General features: G+C 36.1%; 2 protein-coding genes and 1 long non-coding RNA gene across 8 annotated transcripts in view; 1 reads left to right on the forward strand and 2 right to left on the reverse strand.

The window, feature by feature from the left end:
- The window catches only part of unc79 (unc-79 homolog, NALCN channel complex subunit), a 55619-nt gene extending 53819 nt beyond the window's left edge, over positions 1 to 1800 (reverse strand). For all 6 annotated transcript variants that reach the window (XM_008400074.3, XM_008400070.3, XM_008400077.3 and 3 more), the window contains exon 1: positions 1460 to 1800. In XM_008400074.3, the coding sequence (XP_008398296.2) occupies positions 1460 to 1481 (22 nt within the window). In that variant the 5' untranslated portion in view covers positions 1482 to 1800. The remainder of the gene's footprint in view (positions 1 to 1459) is intronic.
- A 1066-nt stretch (positions 1801 to 2866) lies between these two features.
- LOC103458929 (uncharacterized) lies at positions 2867 to 5113 on the reverse strand. Its single transcript, XR_014085789.1, has 2 exons — positions 4985 to 5113; positions 2867 to 3515 (listed from the first exon to the last, which is right to left on the reverse strand). It is a non-coding gene; the product is annotated as an uncharacterized LOC103458929 (long non-coding RNA).
- Positions 5114 to 6473: 1360 nt separating this feature from the next.
- btbd7 (BTB (POZ) domain containing 7) overlaps positions 6474 to 17338 on the forward strand; it is a 37877-nt gene continuing 27012 nt past the window's right edge. Inside the window, exons 1-2 of the mRNA XM_008400068.3 lie at positions 6474 to 6836; positions 14515 to 14720. Coding sequence (XP_008398290.2) covers positions 14639 to 14720 — 82 coding nt within the window. The 5' untranslated portion in view covers positions 6474 to 6836; positions 14515 to 14638. The remainder of the gene's footprint in view (positions 6837 to 14514; positions 14721 to 17338) is intronic.

Genomic DNA, 17338 nt, shown 5'->3' on the forward strand with positions numbered 1-17338 from the left:
TTCTATCAAAGACCGGATGAACAAAAGCTTCACTCTGGTCTCAATAAGCCCCATTTTTAAGGCTAATTTTTATCACAGAGACTTCAGTATCCAATTTACTGGTTATTTTGTCTTTTTATTTATTTTGGATATTCAAAATGTCTTCCAGTTCCAGTTTGAAATGTTCTTTAGAAATTTGAGAGGCTGTATTTGCATTACAACCTCTCAAATTTGTTAAATATCACTTGAAAATCGTCTCAGAACAACGATATTATCATTTATCGCAATTCATTTCAGGATAATTTATCATCTAGTAAAATTTGTTATCATGTAAAGCTTAGCTTCCTTTCCTAACAAACACACTTTAGCTTCATCAGACTGCGGGATATTTCTCCCAGATTTGTATTTCCAGTCCTCAAATCTAGTTTTTTAATATATGTTTTCTTCCTCACCGAGTGTTTTTTTTAGTCCAAGTTGAAACATTATTTGCTTCACTCTTTTAGCAACTTCAGCTAACATTTTCACAAGGATTTTTGCTTTTTTTCTGTAGCTAGTTAACACACTTCACACCTAAATATGTTTATCTTGGGATGTCTATAGTGATTTTTTTTTTTCATTTTGTCACATACAAAAACATCATTGTCTGGGATTTCACAAATTATTTAAAGGTTACTTTATAAGCATATGAGTCAATTAATATGTTTTGACATTTATTGTTTCATTAACATCCAACCTATAATTTATAAGAGAGATCTGTTTTGATAAAACATTATAAACACAGCAACCAAAATATGAGTTAAAAACATAAGATTTCTGTCTGTCTCCTTTTATTCTGGCATTTATCAAATAAATATAATTTTAAAAATCCTGGTTGACCTAAACTCTAAATATTAACTCTGATTTAATGTCAGACAGCAAGAAAAAAATTATTATTTGTCTTTTTATACTCTGTATATTAATATCTGTCAGAACCACTGACCTTTAAGGTTTTAATCAACATTATTTTGGCGTATTTTAGTAAAACCACAGCAACAGGATTCTTTTTTTAAAGCAACAGACAACTTTAAGGCGCAACGTCTGACCCCAGGTTTCCTACGGCAGCAGCAGGGAGCTGCAACCTGTTTAAAGCGAAGGGGAAATCTCTGCAGCAACAGATTTAAACACTGAGGGACCAGAATCCCACCATCTGATCCTGTCAGAACCGAACCTTTCATCTCGACCTTGAGAGCATCCTCACGCCACGCAGACACGTCAATCATTCACACGGAAACGAAACACCGCGACCAGCATCATCATCATCATCCTCCTCATCATCATCATCCTCCGCAGTGAGAGGACGCGTTCATCACCAAGGACAGCTCCCAAATCCCCCTCATGTCGTTTTCTTGGTTACATTTAATTTAAAAAAAAAAATCACATTTCTCCAGAACCAACAGGGAGGGGAGTGGGGGAGAAAACACGCACACGCTCCGGTACTCACACTGCTCTGCCTTCGTGGACATTTCGCAGACACTTCGGGAGACATAAACCCGGACTGTCAGGTGTTTTGGTGTTTAATGTCCCTCCCGGTGATGTGTTTCCCTCACTGGATGCGTGCGCCCTTTCCTCCAGCCAGGCTCCGTCTGATTGGACCATCTGCGCCGCGGACAAAGCGCTGCGCTGCGTCGGTTTTACACATCCACATTTAACCAAAATTAAACCAGAACCCGTTTTATGGCTCAAGTCTCCATCCAGGGGATGCTTTTTATTTTAATTCTGCTGATATGAAGCGGAACGCTGGCTGGGTTCTGGCTCTGCATCCCTTTCCGAATGGACTGATCCGGATTTGACAAATTGTCATTCAAGAATCCCAACAACCCAATGAGCTGAAAACAGGAAGGAAAACCCTGACGCTTATTTTACATAAAAAAATAACCCGCAGAACACGTCAGGATTGGTAGCAGATTAAGATGAATAAACATGCAACAGATGGTATTTTACCTGCTTTAATCTGACACCAACATTATGATGCTTTTTAATGTCTGCAGATATAAAATCCAACAGTCTGTTAGTTTTATTGTTGTAAAATTTATTTTGAGCTCCTCACCGTTTTAAGGTTTGAAACTCCTTCATGTGATATAAACATTTTTGTACAAAATCAAGGCAAATATCACAAAGAAAGTTGTAAATTTCCACAAATCTGGTAAATTTTTGGGAACAATTTCCAGTTGACAATTATCTGCAGGTATATATACCTCTTGAAAACAAAAGATCTGTTTCTGTGATTTTACTTTTTATAGGTTTATGTTTGAGTAAAATGAGCATTTTTCTTTTATTCTATGAACTACTAACAACATGTCTTTGAAACTCCAGGCAAAAATTTTATATTTATTAGCAGAAAATGAGAAATGGTCAAAAATAACAACATACAATGCTTCAGAGCTCAAATAATACAAAGAAAACAAGTTCCTGAGACGGGTTTTAGTGAGAAACCTGTCTATGAACTGAAAAACCAAATAAAAAGAGGAAAAGGATGAAGGAACAATGAGAAAAATTAATCCTGCTTCCACATTTCCTGAAAAGTCGCTCAGCAAGGAAGAAGCAACAAATAGAGCATAAAAAAGTTCGTTTGGAAATCAACAATAATCTCAAAAATATGAATAGATAGATAGATAGATAGATAGATAGATAGATAGATAGATAGATAGATAGATAGATAGATAGATAGATAGATAGATAGATAGATAGATAGATAGATAGATAGATAGATAGATAGATAGATAGATAGATAGATAGATAGATAGATAGATAGATAGATAGATAGATAGATAGATAGATAGATAGATAGATAGATAGATAGATAGATAGAGATAGGCCTGAATTTATTAAATAAATACACTTCCACATATTCATGTTTTTACATCTTTATTTCTCTGAATGATGACGATTTTCTGCTCATAAAAACATTTAAAATAATCCAGAAATCTGTAAAGTTTAAAATAAAGACATGTAATCCAGGAAAGATGTTCAATATTGGGTGAAATAAAACACATTTATGGAGCGAATGAAAAGTAAATTCACAGATAATGAAAAAACATTTAATCTGAAAAAAAAAACACAAAGAAGAAAAATGTTATAACTGGTGACTTATGGAAGGCAGTTTTATCATAAAATCTGTTTCTTCTGACTATCTGTAATTACATTCTAGATTTCTAAAACTATACTTTGACTAGACACAACTAAATGTCAACTTAAACAACACAAAATTTCCATAACATGTAAATAAAAAACTTTAGCAAACTTCTGTCTGAATCTGTGTAAGTTTATTTTTTAACCACTTTCACAAACAAAAGTCCTGAGAAACAGTAACTTAAAATGAGACAGATTTTAAACACAGATTAACCAGAGAGTCTGTTTGAATCAGAATAATTTGATGTTTATTTGGTTTCCTCCGGATCTCAGGGAGTCGATCTCTGCCGGTATTCTGGGACATGATACAGAATCCATCCAGCCGGCACCAACAGGGCCGCCCCAAACACACACAGGGCAAAGGCAGACTGCTGTAACGCAGACACACACATAATCTGAAGGTTTTGTCAATTGCTTATGTGATGAACATTTAAAACTGCATAATAGTAGTTATATAAGTCACTTATGGAGATTTAATGTCTCAAAAAAAGCACGTAAAGCATGTAAACCAAGTAACTTGGTTTAGTTTGATGTGCAAATATCTTATTACACTTGAAATGAGACAAAACTAACTTACAAATAATTTTTCAGCAAGAAATAGGAGCTTGTTTTAAGCTAATTATTCCTTAATGTGGATTTTTTAAAAAGTATATTTCCACTGGCTGATTGTTTCACTTATAGCAAGACACTTTTACTAAAAGTTAAATAATCTGCCAGTGGTTCCAGAACTTTTTCAGCAATATTAAGGAATTATTGACTTAAAACAAGCTCCTATAGCCGTCTGAAAAGTTGTTTGTAAGTTATTTTAAGTGTATTAATATATTTTCAACCAAAATTCTTGGTAAAATGTTGTATTTTTCTGTTTGTCTTCACACCTGTGAGTCATAACCACAATCACAGTTATATGTCGTCCTTCCATGAAATCTCCCTCTCTGCTCTGGTATTCCTAACAGGTTATAAAAGCCAGCCCCAGAGGACAGATCAGCAGGTTTATAGCGGCGTAAATGTTTGCTGCTGTGTTGCAGTCGTATCATTGGATCCCTTTTCAGAGGCCAAAGCCTGCAGAATGAATAAAACATCTCCCCCACTCTGCAGAGGAGAGCGCAGTGTCCGCTTGAGTTCATCGCATTACAGCCAATAAAGTAGCTCAGAAGAGGTTCTGCTCTCCTCAGACAGGTTTGAAGGACCAGTGGATCTTAAAATGTGGTTAATTTGACAATGTTTCATGTTAATTTACATGAAAACTACCATATTACTGATCACTTTTCTAACACAGTGGATTAGGGCTGATTTCGATAGAAAAAAGGGAGTACATTACTGCCAAAAAACTGAGAAATTTTCAGACTAATCTCAGAAATTTTCTAGAAAAAAACTTGGAAGTTTCTTTGTTTCATAGGTTAAAAAATTTAACTTTTGAAATTCAAAATTTCAGAATACTTTTGAGATTAATCAAAAAATTTCGGGGGGTTTTCTCACAAATTTGTAATTTCTGGAGATTTTGGAAATTTCCTTGTTTTTTCTAGAAAATTTCTGAGATTAGTCTCAAATTTTTTTCTCACAATTAATTAATTACTTAAATATATTGTTTATCCTGGAACATTCCTGAAATTAACCTCAAAATTTCATATTTTTATAGCAAATTTAAACTTTTCAAGTTCAGAAATTTCCAAAAAACTTTCCAGAAAATTTCAGAGATTAATCTCTGAATCTCTTGAGTTTTTTGTCTGAAAGTTACTCCTCCTTTTATTTATTTTTTCTGTCTAGAATGGCCCTAATTTGCTGTCGTACATTCCTAGAACATTATTACAAACAGATTTGCTCAAATAGTCAGTCCTACCTCTGGGCTGATCTTTTCCTTCGGCGGTTTGCTGTAGATGGTTTCCCTTTGGTTTTGCTGAACAGTTTTCATGAAGAGCAGCCTGGTCAGTGCGGCTCTCCTGAAAATCGAAGACATCCTTTCTGCTTTGCCTCTCAGGCCGTGTCTTTAACTTAAAGGAAATGTTTCTGCATGAACCCCCCTCCATGTCCCCTGAGGTACAAGCAGATAGGATCAACTTTAACAAGTTCCCATCGCTCATCCGAGGAGGAGTCACTTCCATGAACCAGTAACACTTAAAATAACAGGAAAAAGCTTCATTAAGGCAGAATCAGTGGTCTTGTTTGTGTGGCTGCAGGAAAAGCACAAAATATGTTAGATTTCTAATTTGGCTTTAAATAAAACCCTAAGTGTAACACAGAATAAGAGGATGGTTTAATTGTTGACTGTCCTTGCAATCAATGCTAATCAGTCAAAGCAATAAAACGTGATAATTGCATGATTTGTCACTTCATCATAAGAAAACATCAATTTGTTGAGAACGCAAATCAGATTCTTCCCATTCAAGAAAATCATACATCTCTGCATGAGCTGCTGCAAGTTACAAACTAATTCAATTTGTATTTACATTTCTGTTTACCTGAATATAATAATGAATTGTTTTGTTTTTTTCTGTTGTTTTCAACAGAAACACCAAATAATCACTTCTAGTACTAACCCCGGGTCGCTTTACACAAGTTAGTCACACAAACCTCCATCTTGATTTCTTTATTGATTAGCAGAAATTGAACTTCAGTGCATTAGGTGTATTATGGCGCCCTCATCAGGATCCAAAAAAAATATTATCTGCAGGGACAGATAAATCAATTAAAAATGTTTTCAACAGATCAAATCGCTCCTGTCATACTTATATGAGGTAGAAAGTGTTCATTTTGATTTTTAATAATATAAAATTACTACATATTTTATACGCATTACATGCGAGCAATAATTGCTTCATCACACTTAAATTTCCTAAATGTCTTTCTCTGATAAGCAGACAGACTTGTATTGTAAAAATATTGTGTTATAAAAATCTATGATAAAGACATATGTTACATCTCTGAGCACTCTGGTAAGTTTTGTTTATGAATGAATTAGTAAATTAAGTTAATAAATTATTCTTGTAGCTCCGCTTTTTTTCCTCCACTAACTGTTAATTTATGTAAAGAATCGCTAGAGGGCGCTCGCAAATGAAAAATTGCCTAATCTGCTATGAGTTCTTGTGTTCCCTTCTGCAAGTAGAGCGAAAGAAGCTGTCAAGTTAGAGGAGCTTTCATCTCACTTCCGGAGTTAAGAATAGGCACACAAAAAATGTTAATGCGTTAATATTTAAAATGTATTACCTGTATCATAACTATAAATGTATTAAGGTTAACTGTAGATGTTTAATATTTGGCTAGCGTTCATAGACAGTTGCCCACTATTCACGGCTAAGAGGTTTTATTTTGAAAGGCTCAACCGGAAGCTGTGATTTCATTTCAGCCACCTTGGACTCGTAGGCTTCGGGATAGGCCGTAAAAACCACCCAACAAGGCGTTGTGGGGGAAATACCGAGCCGAACCGAGACTAAATAAAGCTTTAGTTCAGTTTTAGGTGGAGATAGATTCTCAGAAATGAGGGGAAGTCGACGGAAGTGGAAAAGGTTTCGCATTTTAACGGTTTAATTTGGTGGCTGACGTCGATCGGAGCGTAATGAGCAGAGTTAGAGAAAGAAGGAGCTGAGCAGCTTTTTTTTTTTCCTCCCTTCCTCTGCTGATCAGACAACTTGGACCGGACTGAACTGCGCTGTGATCCGGGGACAAGCTATGGACAGGAAGCTCTGAAGTTCCAGGTAAATACGATCCGAACGGTTTCTGTTCAACAGATGTTCCTCCGCTTCAAGGAAAACACCGAAGAGTTAAAGCCACAGATAGCTAAGCTAGCTGCTGAGGAGCTGCTGCTAATTACACTGAAGGGGGACTTAGGAGGTCCGAGAAGGTCTGAACAGAACTGAGGAAGTGTCAGGAGGACTGAGACAGGACGAACTGGACCGGGGGGAACTGAAGAGTGTTGAGGAGGACGGAAGAGGGAGGCTAGAGAGTCCCGAGAGGGACCACTGACCCTTTCTGATGGGGACAAAAAGGGACTTGGAGAGGTAGATTGAAGAAAACTGTGCAGGACTAAAGAGGTCAGAGGTCGTTTGACGACATTTGATTAAGACTTAGAGGGTCTGAGGAAGACAAAACAAGACTAAAAATGTTTAGGAAGGGCTGGGGAGTACTCCGACTGAAACGATTAATCACGATTAATCATTTACTGAAATAATTGTCAACTAATTTAGGAATCGATTAATCATAAACTGGAGTATACAGACTCAAAAAAGGCTGAATGAGCAGCACATTCAGAGCAATAATTAATGAAGGGATGTCCAAAGTGTGGCCCAGGGGCCATTTGTGGCCCTCTGGAGAATTATGTTTGGTCCCTTGGTTTGCAAGTATAGAGAGATTTTTACAGACAAATAAAATTGTCTTAAATATTTATTTTAGGTACGAGACATTATTTTAGTGTATCACTGAAGAGCTAAAAACAGCAAATAACTTCAGATATATAAAGTTTTAATTAAGAAAAAAAAAGTGTTCCCCTTTGGTTTTCAGTTTGATAATTTTAGCCCTAACAGCAAAAAGTTTTGGATACCAATAAAATAAACCAAAACCGTTCTAAAAATACATATATTTTGCATTGAAAATTGAAAAACAAAGCTTTTCTGTAAATATGTTTACCTAGAACTACTCGAGTTGCATAGTTTTATCTTTTACTGTTTCATATTTTTAAAAACTAAATCTATTAAGCACATTTTGCTTTTGAGTCATTAATCAGTTAATCTAAAAAATAATCACTAGATCATCCTTATGGTATTGCATTTTATGTAAAAACACGTTTTTAGTGTTTATTTGCGTATTTTATTGTATTTCTAATATCATATTAAAAAAGATTATGTGGTTAATAAAAAATCTGCAGAATGTGCCATTTAAAGAAAAGAAAATTTACTGGCTAGAATAATGGTGAGTTTGAGCCCTACAGCTCTGGATGAGGATTGAGGACTGATCGGGACTCTTCATTATTATTTATTATTTTCAAACATTGTCAATTTCCATCAGTACTGCTCTGAAATAAAAAGTTTGGACTCTTCTGTGACCTTTTCTGCTTCCTTCCCTGAACTACAAAGTTCTCTTGTCTGTCATATGTTTTTAAAATAAAAGTGTATTTGCATAGGCCTTTAAAGGGATTTCTCTGAGGAGCGGTTATCTTGAGATAGTGAGGAGCCATATGCAGGCTGTGATAATCCTGCAGTAATCTCTCTGAAATTGTGGATCCTCTCCCAGCCATTGTTTCAGATCCTCTGTGAAATGTTCTTAGTTGATCAGGTTAAATGCTGTTGCATTGATCTTTAGTTGATTACAATTGTTGAAGTTTCATCCTCAAAAACATGAAGTGAAAGGAGGTAAACGCTGAGTATCGGAAACGGCTGGACTTTGGTTTGTATGCTCCTTTCTCTTTCTGGTTGAATGGAGAACAAAACAAGGTCATTGTTTCCTGAGATTCATTCTCTGAATCCAGTCATTTTTAATCCAAAAAATCCTAAAAACAAAATATTGGAACAATGTTTTTGTTTTGGTTTCATGGCCTCCAGAGCTAAGCGCGACCAGCTGACTGTCGACGTTGAAAGGGGAACTGTGCAGAGGAGCAGTTTGCATTGTTAATTGTTCTCTGTGAGTCATCGAAGACGTGAATAGATTTTACCATTTCATTGTCTCTATTTTAGGTCTGCAGCTAACGAATATTATAGTTATCAATTATTCTGCCGAGTAATTAATTAATCTGATTTTTAAAATGGGCACATTCAAACCACATAAGTGTTTTGTATAGAATATTACATTAAAAGTAGAGATGTGCCGATCAGGTTTTTTCCTGACGATACCGATTACCCATGAGGGCCGATCACCGATACCGATCACATAATTTTACTTTTTTTTATCATAAATACTACCGGTTACATTATGTGGAAAAAGGAACCATGAGTTCACCTCAATTTAGACAAAAACTTGTTTTTAATAACTTTTTCCAGGAAGAAAACTAAACAAAACAGGCATGGCGCAAATTGTACTGCGATCAATAATACTATCTTTAACAGACTGAAAACATATGAAGGCTCTGAAGAGGCTAAATAATGCAAAGAGCCAAAATAAAACCTCTCAACATTGCCAAAAAATTCAAGTATAAAACTTAACATTCAAAGGCAAATACAGGATCCATTACAATAAACAATCCAGAGTTACTGAATGAAAACTTCCTGATAGCATGGCGGCTAGCTGATTACTGCTAGTTCTGAGAGGCTGTTTCTGACTAAGCGGAGTAATTATGCAGAACAGGGAGGAGATCGATTTTTTTTTTTTTTAGAGATTATCTGTCTCATGTTAGGACAGCGAAAGTTTTAAAACGTATGTAAAATGTATTTTTTTAGGTTAGATGCTGCAGCTTTAAACAGAGGTTCGGTGTGAGAGTCACTACCAGGTGGAGCAGAAGCGGCTCTCCGTCTGTGAAATATTACTACCTGTAGCCCGTAGCAGCGGTTCAACAGCGAGAGCAGAACCAGCGTCTTACATCGCAGCTCGAAGACTTAAATTATTTTGCGGGTTATTTGTTTAGCTTTCTGACAGTCATGCTAATCCGGGTGAGTGTTTGTAGCTGTGCGCTGCTTTACATGCTATTTGATCCTCCGTATGTCTTTTTTACTGCAGTGAGCCTCGATGTAGCCAAACTCCATCAAGTATGGCATTGTTTTTATGTCTTATTAGCTTCGTTGTATTGATGCATTTTGACCTGCTTCAATTTTCAGCCGCAACACGCAAACTTCCCCATTCACTCAGTGCGTTATAGCTCCACATCGCTTAGGATTTGTTACTGCGCGTTTGCTCAGTGTGAAGGAAAGAGGAGACCAGCTGCACAGGCAGGCTACGAAATGAGATGCAGGTGATCGGTATCGGCAACAAGAGCCAATGATCGCCGATCACCGATCATACACTTTTTCACGGAAATCGGCTGATTATGATCGGTGGCCGATCGATCGGCACACCTCTAATTAAAAGATTAAAATAAATAGTCCACTACCTTTTTTTAAAATAAGAAAACAAACATTTTATTGCCTAACATGACTAAAGTAGCATTTCTGTAGAGAATTTGACACACGTGAAACTAAAAATATGCAACTTGAGGAGTTTTATCAAAAACTCCTCAAGTGGAGTTTTATCAAAAATGCACACAAAGGCATTATTTTATCTTAAATCCTAAATGTATCTATACTTTGTACAGTTTTGGCATAATTACTGCTCTGAGCCTGAATATGTTGTTTTTTCGAGCAAAAAGCCTCATTTCAGTGTGTATCCTTCAGTGAACGATTAATCGATTACTATATTAGTTTTATCGAAACGGTTCAGTCTTGCAAATAAGTTCTTAGACCTCAATGAATATAAATAAATGAAGGTTAAAATTTTTTTTTTGATTGTTTCAATGACTGGTCATAATTACTCTAACGTGAAAAAAATAACATTAATCATGATAAATCATATTAATCTGATTAATCGTTATTAATCACTATTAAAATTATTAAAAATCAAGTTAATTTGATTAAAAAAGAAATTAGTTTATTTCAATAAGCGATTAATCACTATTAATCTTATTAATCACAATGATCATGAATAATCTGATTTATCACTATTACAATTAAACTGATTAAAAATCAAAGTAATTTGATTAAAAAACAAGTTTGTTAGGTTATTTCAATAGTGGATTAATCACGATTAATCTGATTAATCACAATTAAATTGATTAATCGTTTCAGCCTTTTATTTACAGTCTTTTCTGATTCTTTTAGTTTTTCGTGTCTCCTTTAGTCGGGCCTGTAATCATCCTAAAGAGAAACTGATTTAGTTGATTGGAGCCTCTGCCGTCCCTGCAGTCATCCTGCTTCCTCGGGGAACGGTGTGAACTGTTTTCCCATCCACCTGCAGTCCTCTCCTGCGGTGTGGTGATGTGTGCATCGACACGTCACAGCTTTGGAGGTCACTCTTTGTTCGAAAGTTCTGGTTTCCCTGCGCTGCTCTGTTTTATGACCTCGTTTTGGAGCACATCTGATCGTATCAAGTATCTCCCGAGTCAAACCGTCTATAATTACTCACTATTTCTGTCCAGCTGGCTTTGCGAAGCACACAATGCCCACATCTCACAGGTCATGTTACAGGTGTTGATGCAGCTAAACTGTTAATTTACGCTCCAACAATGTTAAACTGAATAAGCTGCTCATGAATACTAAAGATGTGCTTCTTCTTTTTTTTTTTTTAGCTAATTGATTTCTCAGTTTATAAAGATACTTCCAGCTTCCATTTTCTCTCGCCATGATGAAAAAATCCTCATTAATGATTGATGGGCCCCGGCGAGTCATTTGAATAATGCATCCTCTCCTTATGTCATGCATTTTCAGGTAGATCCAGTTGTAGTCCGTGTTTTGGTTCTGTAAGCTTTTCAATGTGTTTTAAAACAGGAAGAAAAGGGAAATGCTGATACAAGGTGAGCAGCTGGAAGTGGGAGGGGGGCAGGGAGTGTCTCATGTCACCTCTCATTAGGGACGCATAGTCCAGCTCAAACTGTGTCTGCAACACTAAACCAGCTCTGTTGGGAGCAAAACGCAACCAACAGCTCTTTATTGAGGCCTGAATGTGCAGAAAGCAGTCTTAAAGTTGCAGCTTTAGTGGAGATTCGGGTCTTAGTAATAAACTCCTGGATGATGCTGTTATAATTCTGCTGCTAAAGCTGAATTTGGGTTCTTTTGTTTGGCTCCAAAGTGTTGTAGAAGTGCGCGTTCATGGTGTCGCTTATGATGTATTATGAAAGATTTCTTACCATGGAAAGGATTTTGATTTAATTTGATAAATTTCAACTGTTGATGGTAAATGAAACTGACGGTATGATTGGAAATTTTGTTTTTGCCATTTTCTGCTATTTTCTTTGCTTTTTTGTCTGAAATTTTGCTAAATATAGCAAGAAAGTGGATGAGTTGATAAAAGTCGGATGATTTTTGTTAACAGTTTATCATTTGTTAATTGGTGCATTTGTTGATTCATTGGTTCATTTGTGGTTTGTTGGTTCGCTAGTGGTTTGGTTTGTTGGTTTGTTTTGTTCATTCATTCATTGGCTCATTTTTGGCTTATTGGTTCACTGGTATATCCTTTGTTTTGATCATTGGTTCCATTCATTTATTTGTTAATTGGTTCATTTGTTGGTTTTGTTTGTTCATTGGTTCATTCGTACGTTTGTTCATTAATAGGTTAGTTAGTTCGTTCTGGTCAGAAGTTCAAATTATCACAAAAAAACAAAAAATAATCAAACATTTGTGCAGATGACGAGTGGATGGAAACTTTTACTGGAACTGTAGATGAATGCCAACAACTTCCTACAATAAAATCTGCTTTTATGTAAGACTATAAATAATGTCATCAATAAAGCCTTGGTTCATTCGTTGTCATTTGTTAATAAAATAAAAAGTCCAGTCTGGTCCCAGTTGACTCTTCAGATTTTATGGCGATCATGACATGCTGACATCACATACTATTCATTTTCTCCACCTACCTGCAGTCAGAGCTAAAGCCGTATTTAGATCTGTCTCCACTTCTCTGTAGGTGCTGCTGAATTAATCCATCACCAAACTGCGTGTGGCAGACTCCAATGCCTGTCCTGTCGCCTTGTTACACCAAAAACATTTTCAAATAACCTAAAATATTAATTCTGATTCTCTACATTCATGCTCCACCGTCACCATGTAAAGGGCGTAGGACTGGAATGTCCTGTGTTTGTATATCTGTTTGTTTTAATGTTGAAGCCAAGCTACATCTGCATTAGATTTGTTGTTGACTGGCAATCAGTTTCCTGAGGGGAGGAAGAGGAAGTCTCTGTTGAAGATTGCAGATAAAAGCCTGAACACAAAGATCTTGGAAGGAAAACTCCCTGAAGTAAAAACCTCAGAACGTCTTTTTTTAATCCACACAGGCCGTTGAAACAGCCAGGACGGCTATGATTGATCACTGCAGTAAAATCAATGTGGCTGAAAGGAGGTGATGGATGTAATTAGGTGTTTCTCTGTTCAGCCTCGTCAACGCTGGCGCCGCCGGGCGTTCATTATCTCTCTCAGGGTCTGGGCGACACGGCTTAAAAATAAAATACATCATTTGTTTCATACAAAATGAGATTTTCTTTTCTTTCTCACCTTCTTTTCTGAAAAGAAATCACAAATGTAGTAAGAAAAACTTTGCTCAAATAAAAAAAATAATACATTTGAAAAATTTGTTTGAAACTAAAAACAGTGTGAAACTGAAAATAAAAATGTTAAACTGAAAAAAATATTTCTAAACAAAACAGCTTAAAAAAAAAGTTTTTAAACTAAAAAAATTGAAGCTGAAAATATGTTTTAAAACTAAAAAAAGGAGTTAGAAGTACTTTTCATAATTTTTTTTCCTCCCCCGCAAATCTGAAAAGTAATTTCAACATTTTCTTTGTTCAATTTCAGATTGTTTTTGTTTGAAGCTGAAAAAAATTGAAACGGAACAAAAACCTGAAAAAAACTTGCATAGTTATCAATAAGCAGTAAATAGATTAATTGCATGATAAATTTTCTCCCAAAAAACAGATAAGTCTCAACTAGCTCTTTTTGTGGAGGATAATTTATGTATTTATTTTTCTTTTGCGGTTGTTCTAATGTTTTTACCTTTACAGTTGCCTTCCAATTAATAAATAAATAAAGGGGAGATAAAAGCAGATAACTGTTATTAAAGTTATAAAAACTTCCCTTTCCAAGTGGGGAAGCTGCACAAATCAAGGGAGAACATGACGGTAAAACTTCACAAGATGCTCAACTTTCCTAATTTAAAATGTTTTATTTTTCATGTCAGTTTTCCTAAAATTACAACTTGTTCTCCTAATATTACAGCTTCATTCCAGTAATGTTAATACTTTATTTTTTGTACTATTTCAACTTTATTCTCATATTATGAATGTAGTATCACCAGAATAAACCCTAATATTGGTGCTTAATTCTTGTAATAATATGACTTTATTCTCATAATTTTTCAACTTTATTCTCCTACTAATGCACCTGTTTTATTACCAGAATAAAGTCTAATATTGTGGCTTTATTCTGGTAATATTAACACCTTGTTCTTGTATTACTTCAACTCTATTCTCCTACTGGTATGACTGTATTCTTGTAATATTAAAAAAAAGAAAATCTGACCCTAATATTTCATCGTAAAGTTGACCTGATGTCAAACAGGTCACTCTGAACTGTGGAAGGAGTGCGTTGGTGGAAAATAAATCCAGATGTGCCAAAACTTCAACCAAAAATTCGATTGCATTGAGTTGCTAGGCGCAGTTTGACTTTAGCTTTCTTTCTGTTCTCTTTCCTCCATTTTCTCGGGGTTCAGCGGCCGGGGCCTGGGGCTCGGAGGAGGCTTCAGGAGGTCCATGCCCGACCCCCACAGCTGAGGACCGAGCAAGATGACTCAGCACCTGGGGGCCCCCCCAAACAACAAGTGAAGAGCCGTAAGGATGGGGGCCAATGGATCCAGTTATCCACACTCCTGCTCCCCGCGCATCGGGGGAAACACACAGACGCAGCAGACCTTTATAGGTAAGTTCGTTTAGCTTCTCCATGCTGCGTTAAACTATCCCCGTCACTTCTCATGTAGGTTAAAAACATGATTTTTTTTTTCTGCGTAATGAACCAGTATATATGCCTATCCTTCCTACAAATGCATACTAATAGGGCTCTGCCATGCACTTACTCACACTTTAGATTAGATTAACCTGCTTCCATGGCAACTGATGGTGCAGGAGGTGAATAATTTTGTGCATAAGAGCTCTTGAACCGGGCTGTTGACTCATAGAGCCGAGGCCGGAGCATTAGCAGGCTCTTCCATGTGCCTTTCTCTGCCGCTTGGCCTTGTTTTGAAGCGTAGTCAAAGGCCGGCGAGCAAAGAAATGCAATTCAAATCTCATTGACCAGAATTACATCACAGGAGGTATTTTTATTATTTTAGACCCTGTGGACTCACAATATGTTTGCGTGAGATTTTATTTTATTTTATTAGGGCTGCAGCTTAGTTTAGTAATCAATTGTTCTGATGATTAATCAATTAATCGGGTAAAATAAATTAGCATATTTTACAGATTTTTTATTTATTTAACCACTTAAACCTTTTTATGCAATTTTACAATACATTATAAGATGCGATCAAAAACCAATAATTCAGTTCCTTTTTTAAATAAAATAAATATTTTATTGCCTAAAATGCAACAACAGAACGTTCCTCTAGTTAATTTATACTGATGAAAATTATTTTCGTACAATTTTGGTTTAATTAGTGCTCTGTTTTGTTTTCAACAAATGGCTTTTTCTGAGTCTCCATTTAGTGATTAATCGATTACTAAATTAGTGACTATTTAAATAATTGATTAATCGTTATTAACCAAACTAATCGTTTCAGCCCTATATTATTATTGTGACTTATCAATTAATCGGATAGAAAAGTGGCACTTTTGTGGCACCGATTTTTTGTTTCACACATTTTACAATGTAAATAAATCGGGACATTTTTTAAATAAGAAAATAAATGTTATTGCTTAAAATGCATGACAGCATTCCTTTAGTTTATTTGGACGGGGTGACGTTAAATCTATGTCAGTTGAGGAGTTTTGGGTTGAACATGTTTACAGACAGATATGTTTATCTCAGTTTTGGCTTAATTACCGCTCTGAATGTTTTTTTTTTTTTCATCAAATTGCCTTTTTAAAACATCTGTTTACTCCAGTTAACGATTTAACTGATTATTTCAATAATGGATTCCTCACGATTAATCCGATTAATCGTTTCAGCCCTAAACTTTGCATGAGAGGTAGCCGTGTGCAAGCTGCCCTTTGAAATGTGACCGTGGTTTTAAAGAGCTTCTCTGACAGAACAGTTTGTTATTTCGCTGTGATAGCTGGTTTTAGAGTTGAATTGAACCCTTACTGTCTTCTTGAAGGAAGAGAAAGAGACTTCTTTGATCTTCCTGTGGAGTTATCATGAGCTTCGTCTGAGAGGTTAAAGTTTCGGTTTCTAAATGAGTCGAGCCCCAGTTTCTTTGAGCGGAGGGGTGGGGGTGGGGGGTGGGGGGGACTTCAGAGTGAATGTATTGTTAGAAGAGCCAAATGATCTCCGTTGCCTGTGGTGTCCTGGAGCCGCTCAGTTGATCTGGCCCGGCCACAGATGATTCAGAGTTCCAGTGATTACTATGTGGGTCACATTGATGGATGCTGACAGAAGGTCAGGCGAAGAGGATCTCCTTGGCAGAGCCTCTGCTGACGTACCCACGCTGTCTCAAGCCCAACATAACTGCCATTTAGTGGAACAGATTGGTCTAAATCTGTGAAAATGGCTTAAAGTTTATAGGGCTGAAACGATTAATCAGGTGAATCGTGATTAATCGCTTATCAAACGTAATCGTCAACTAAATTAGTAATTGGATAAGCATTAACTGGAGATTCTAAAAGGTGTCATTTGCTGACAGAACACCTTCAGTTAAGCCACAATTACATTACAATATGTTTATTTTGCATTAAATATGAAAGAAATGACCCAGAACTCATAAGGTGGCTTAGTTTTACCTTCACCTGTTGAAATCCTTTTAATTAGGTACCTTTTTGTTTCTATTTATTTATTAGTTGAGCCAAAAAATAGTCAACAGATCAACCCCAACAGAGTACTGATAAGTTTTTTTGCATGTTTTTAAATAATTTGTAGCATCCTTCACTGCAAATGATCTAGTGTACACCAGAGTTCTATGTTGTTACATTTATGGCAATAAAACATTTATTTTCTTATTCAAAAATGAATTTAATTATTTTTTATTTTTAATATTATATAAAGTAAGCTTAAGTGGTTAAATGAAAAATCTGCAAAATTTGCCAATTTTTATATCTGATTATTTGATTAATCGTCAGAATATTTGATAGACTAATAATCGTTACTTGCAGCCCTAAAAGTTCACAAAGGAGCACAGCGTCTTGATTTACTGTTGCTCTGTGAGGAACCAATTTGTGCTCTGAAATCAAAAGAAACGGGGATCCTGGATGTCTTGCGTTGCCGCTGAACGTGATCCAGCTGCCTGATCAGGCAGCGTGCGCCCAACCTGCAAGGGATGCCAGAGGCAGGTTGTGTTTCTGTGTGTCCGCCTGCAGCAGTACCTCTGGTTTGACTGCAGAAACTCA

Source organism: Poecilia reticulata, chromosome 22 (genome assembly GCF_904066995.2).
Source record: "Poecilia reticulata chromosome 22, P_reticulata-male-v2, whole genome shotgun sequence".
NCBI lineage: Eukaryota > Metazoa > Chordata > Actinopteri > Cyprinodontiformes > Poeciliidae > Poecilia > Poecilia reticulata.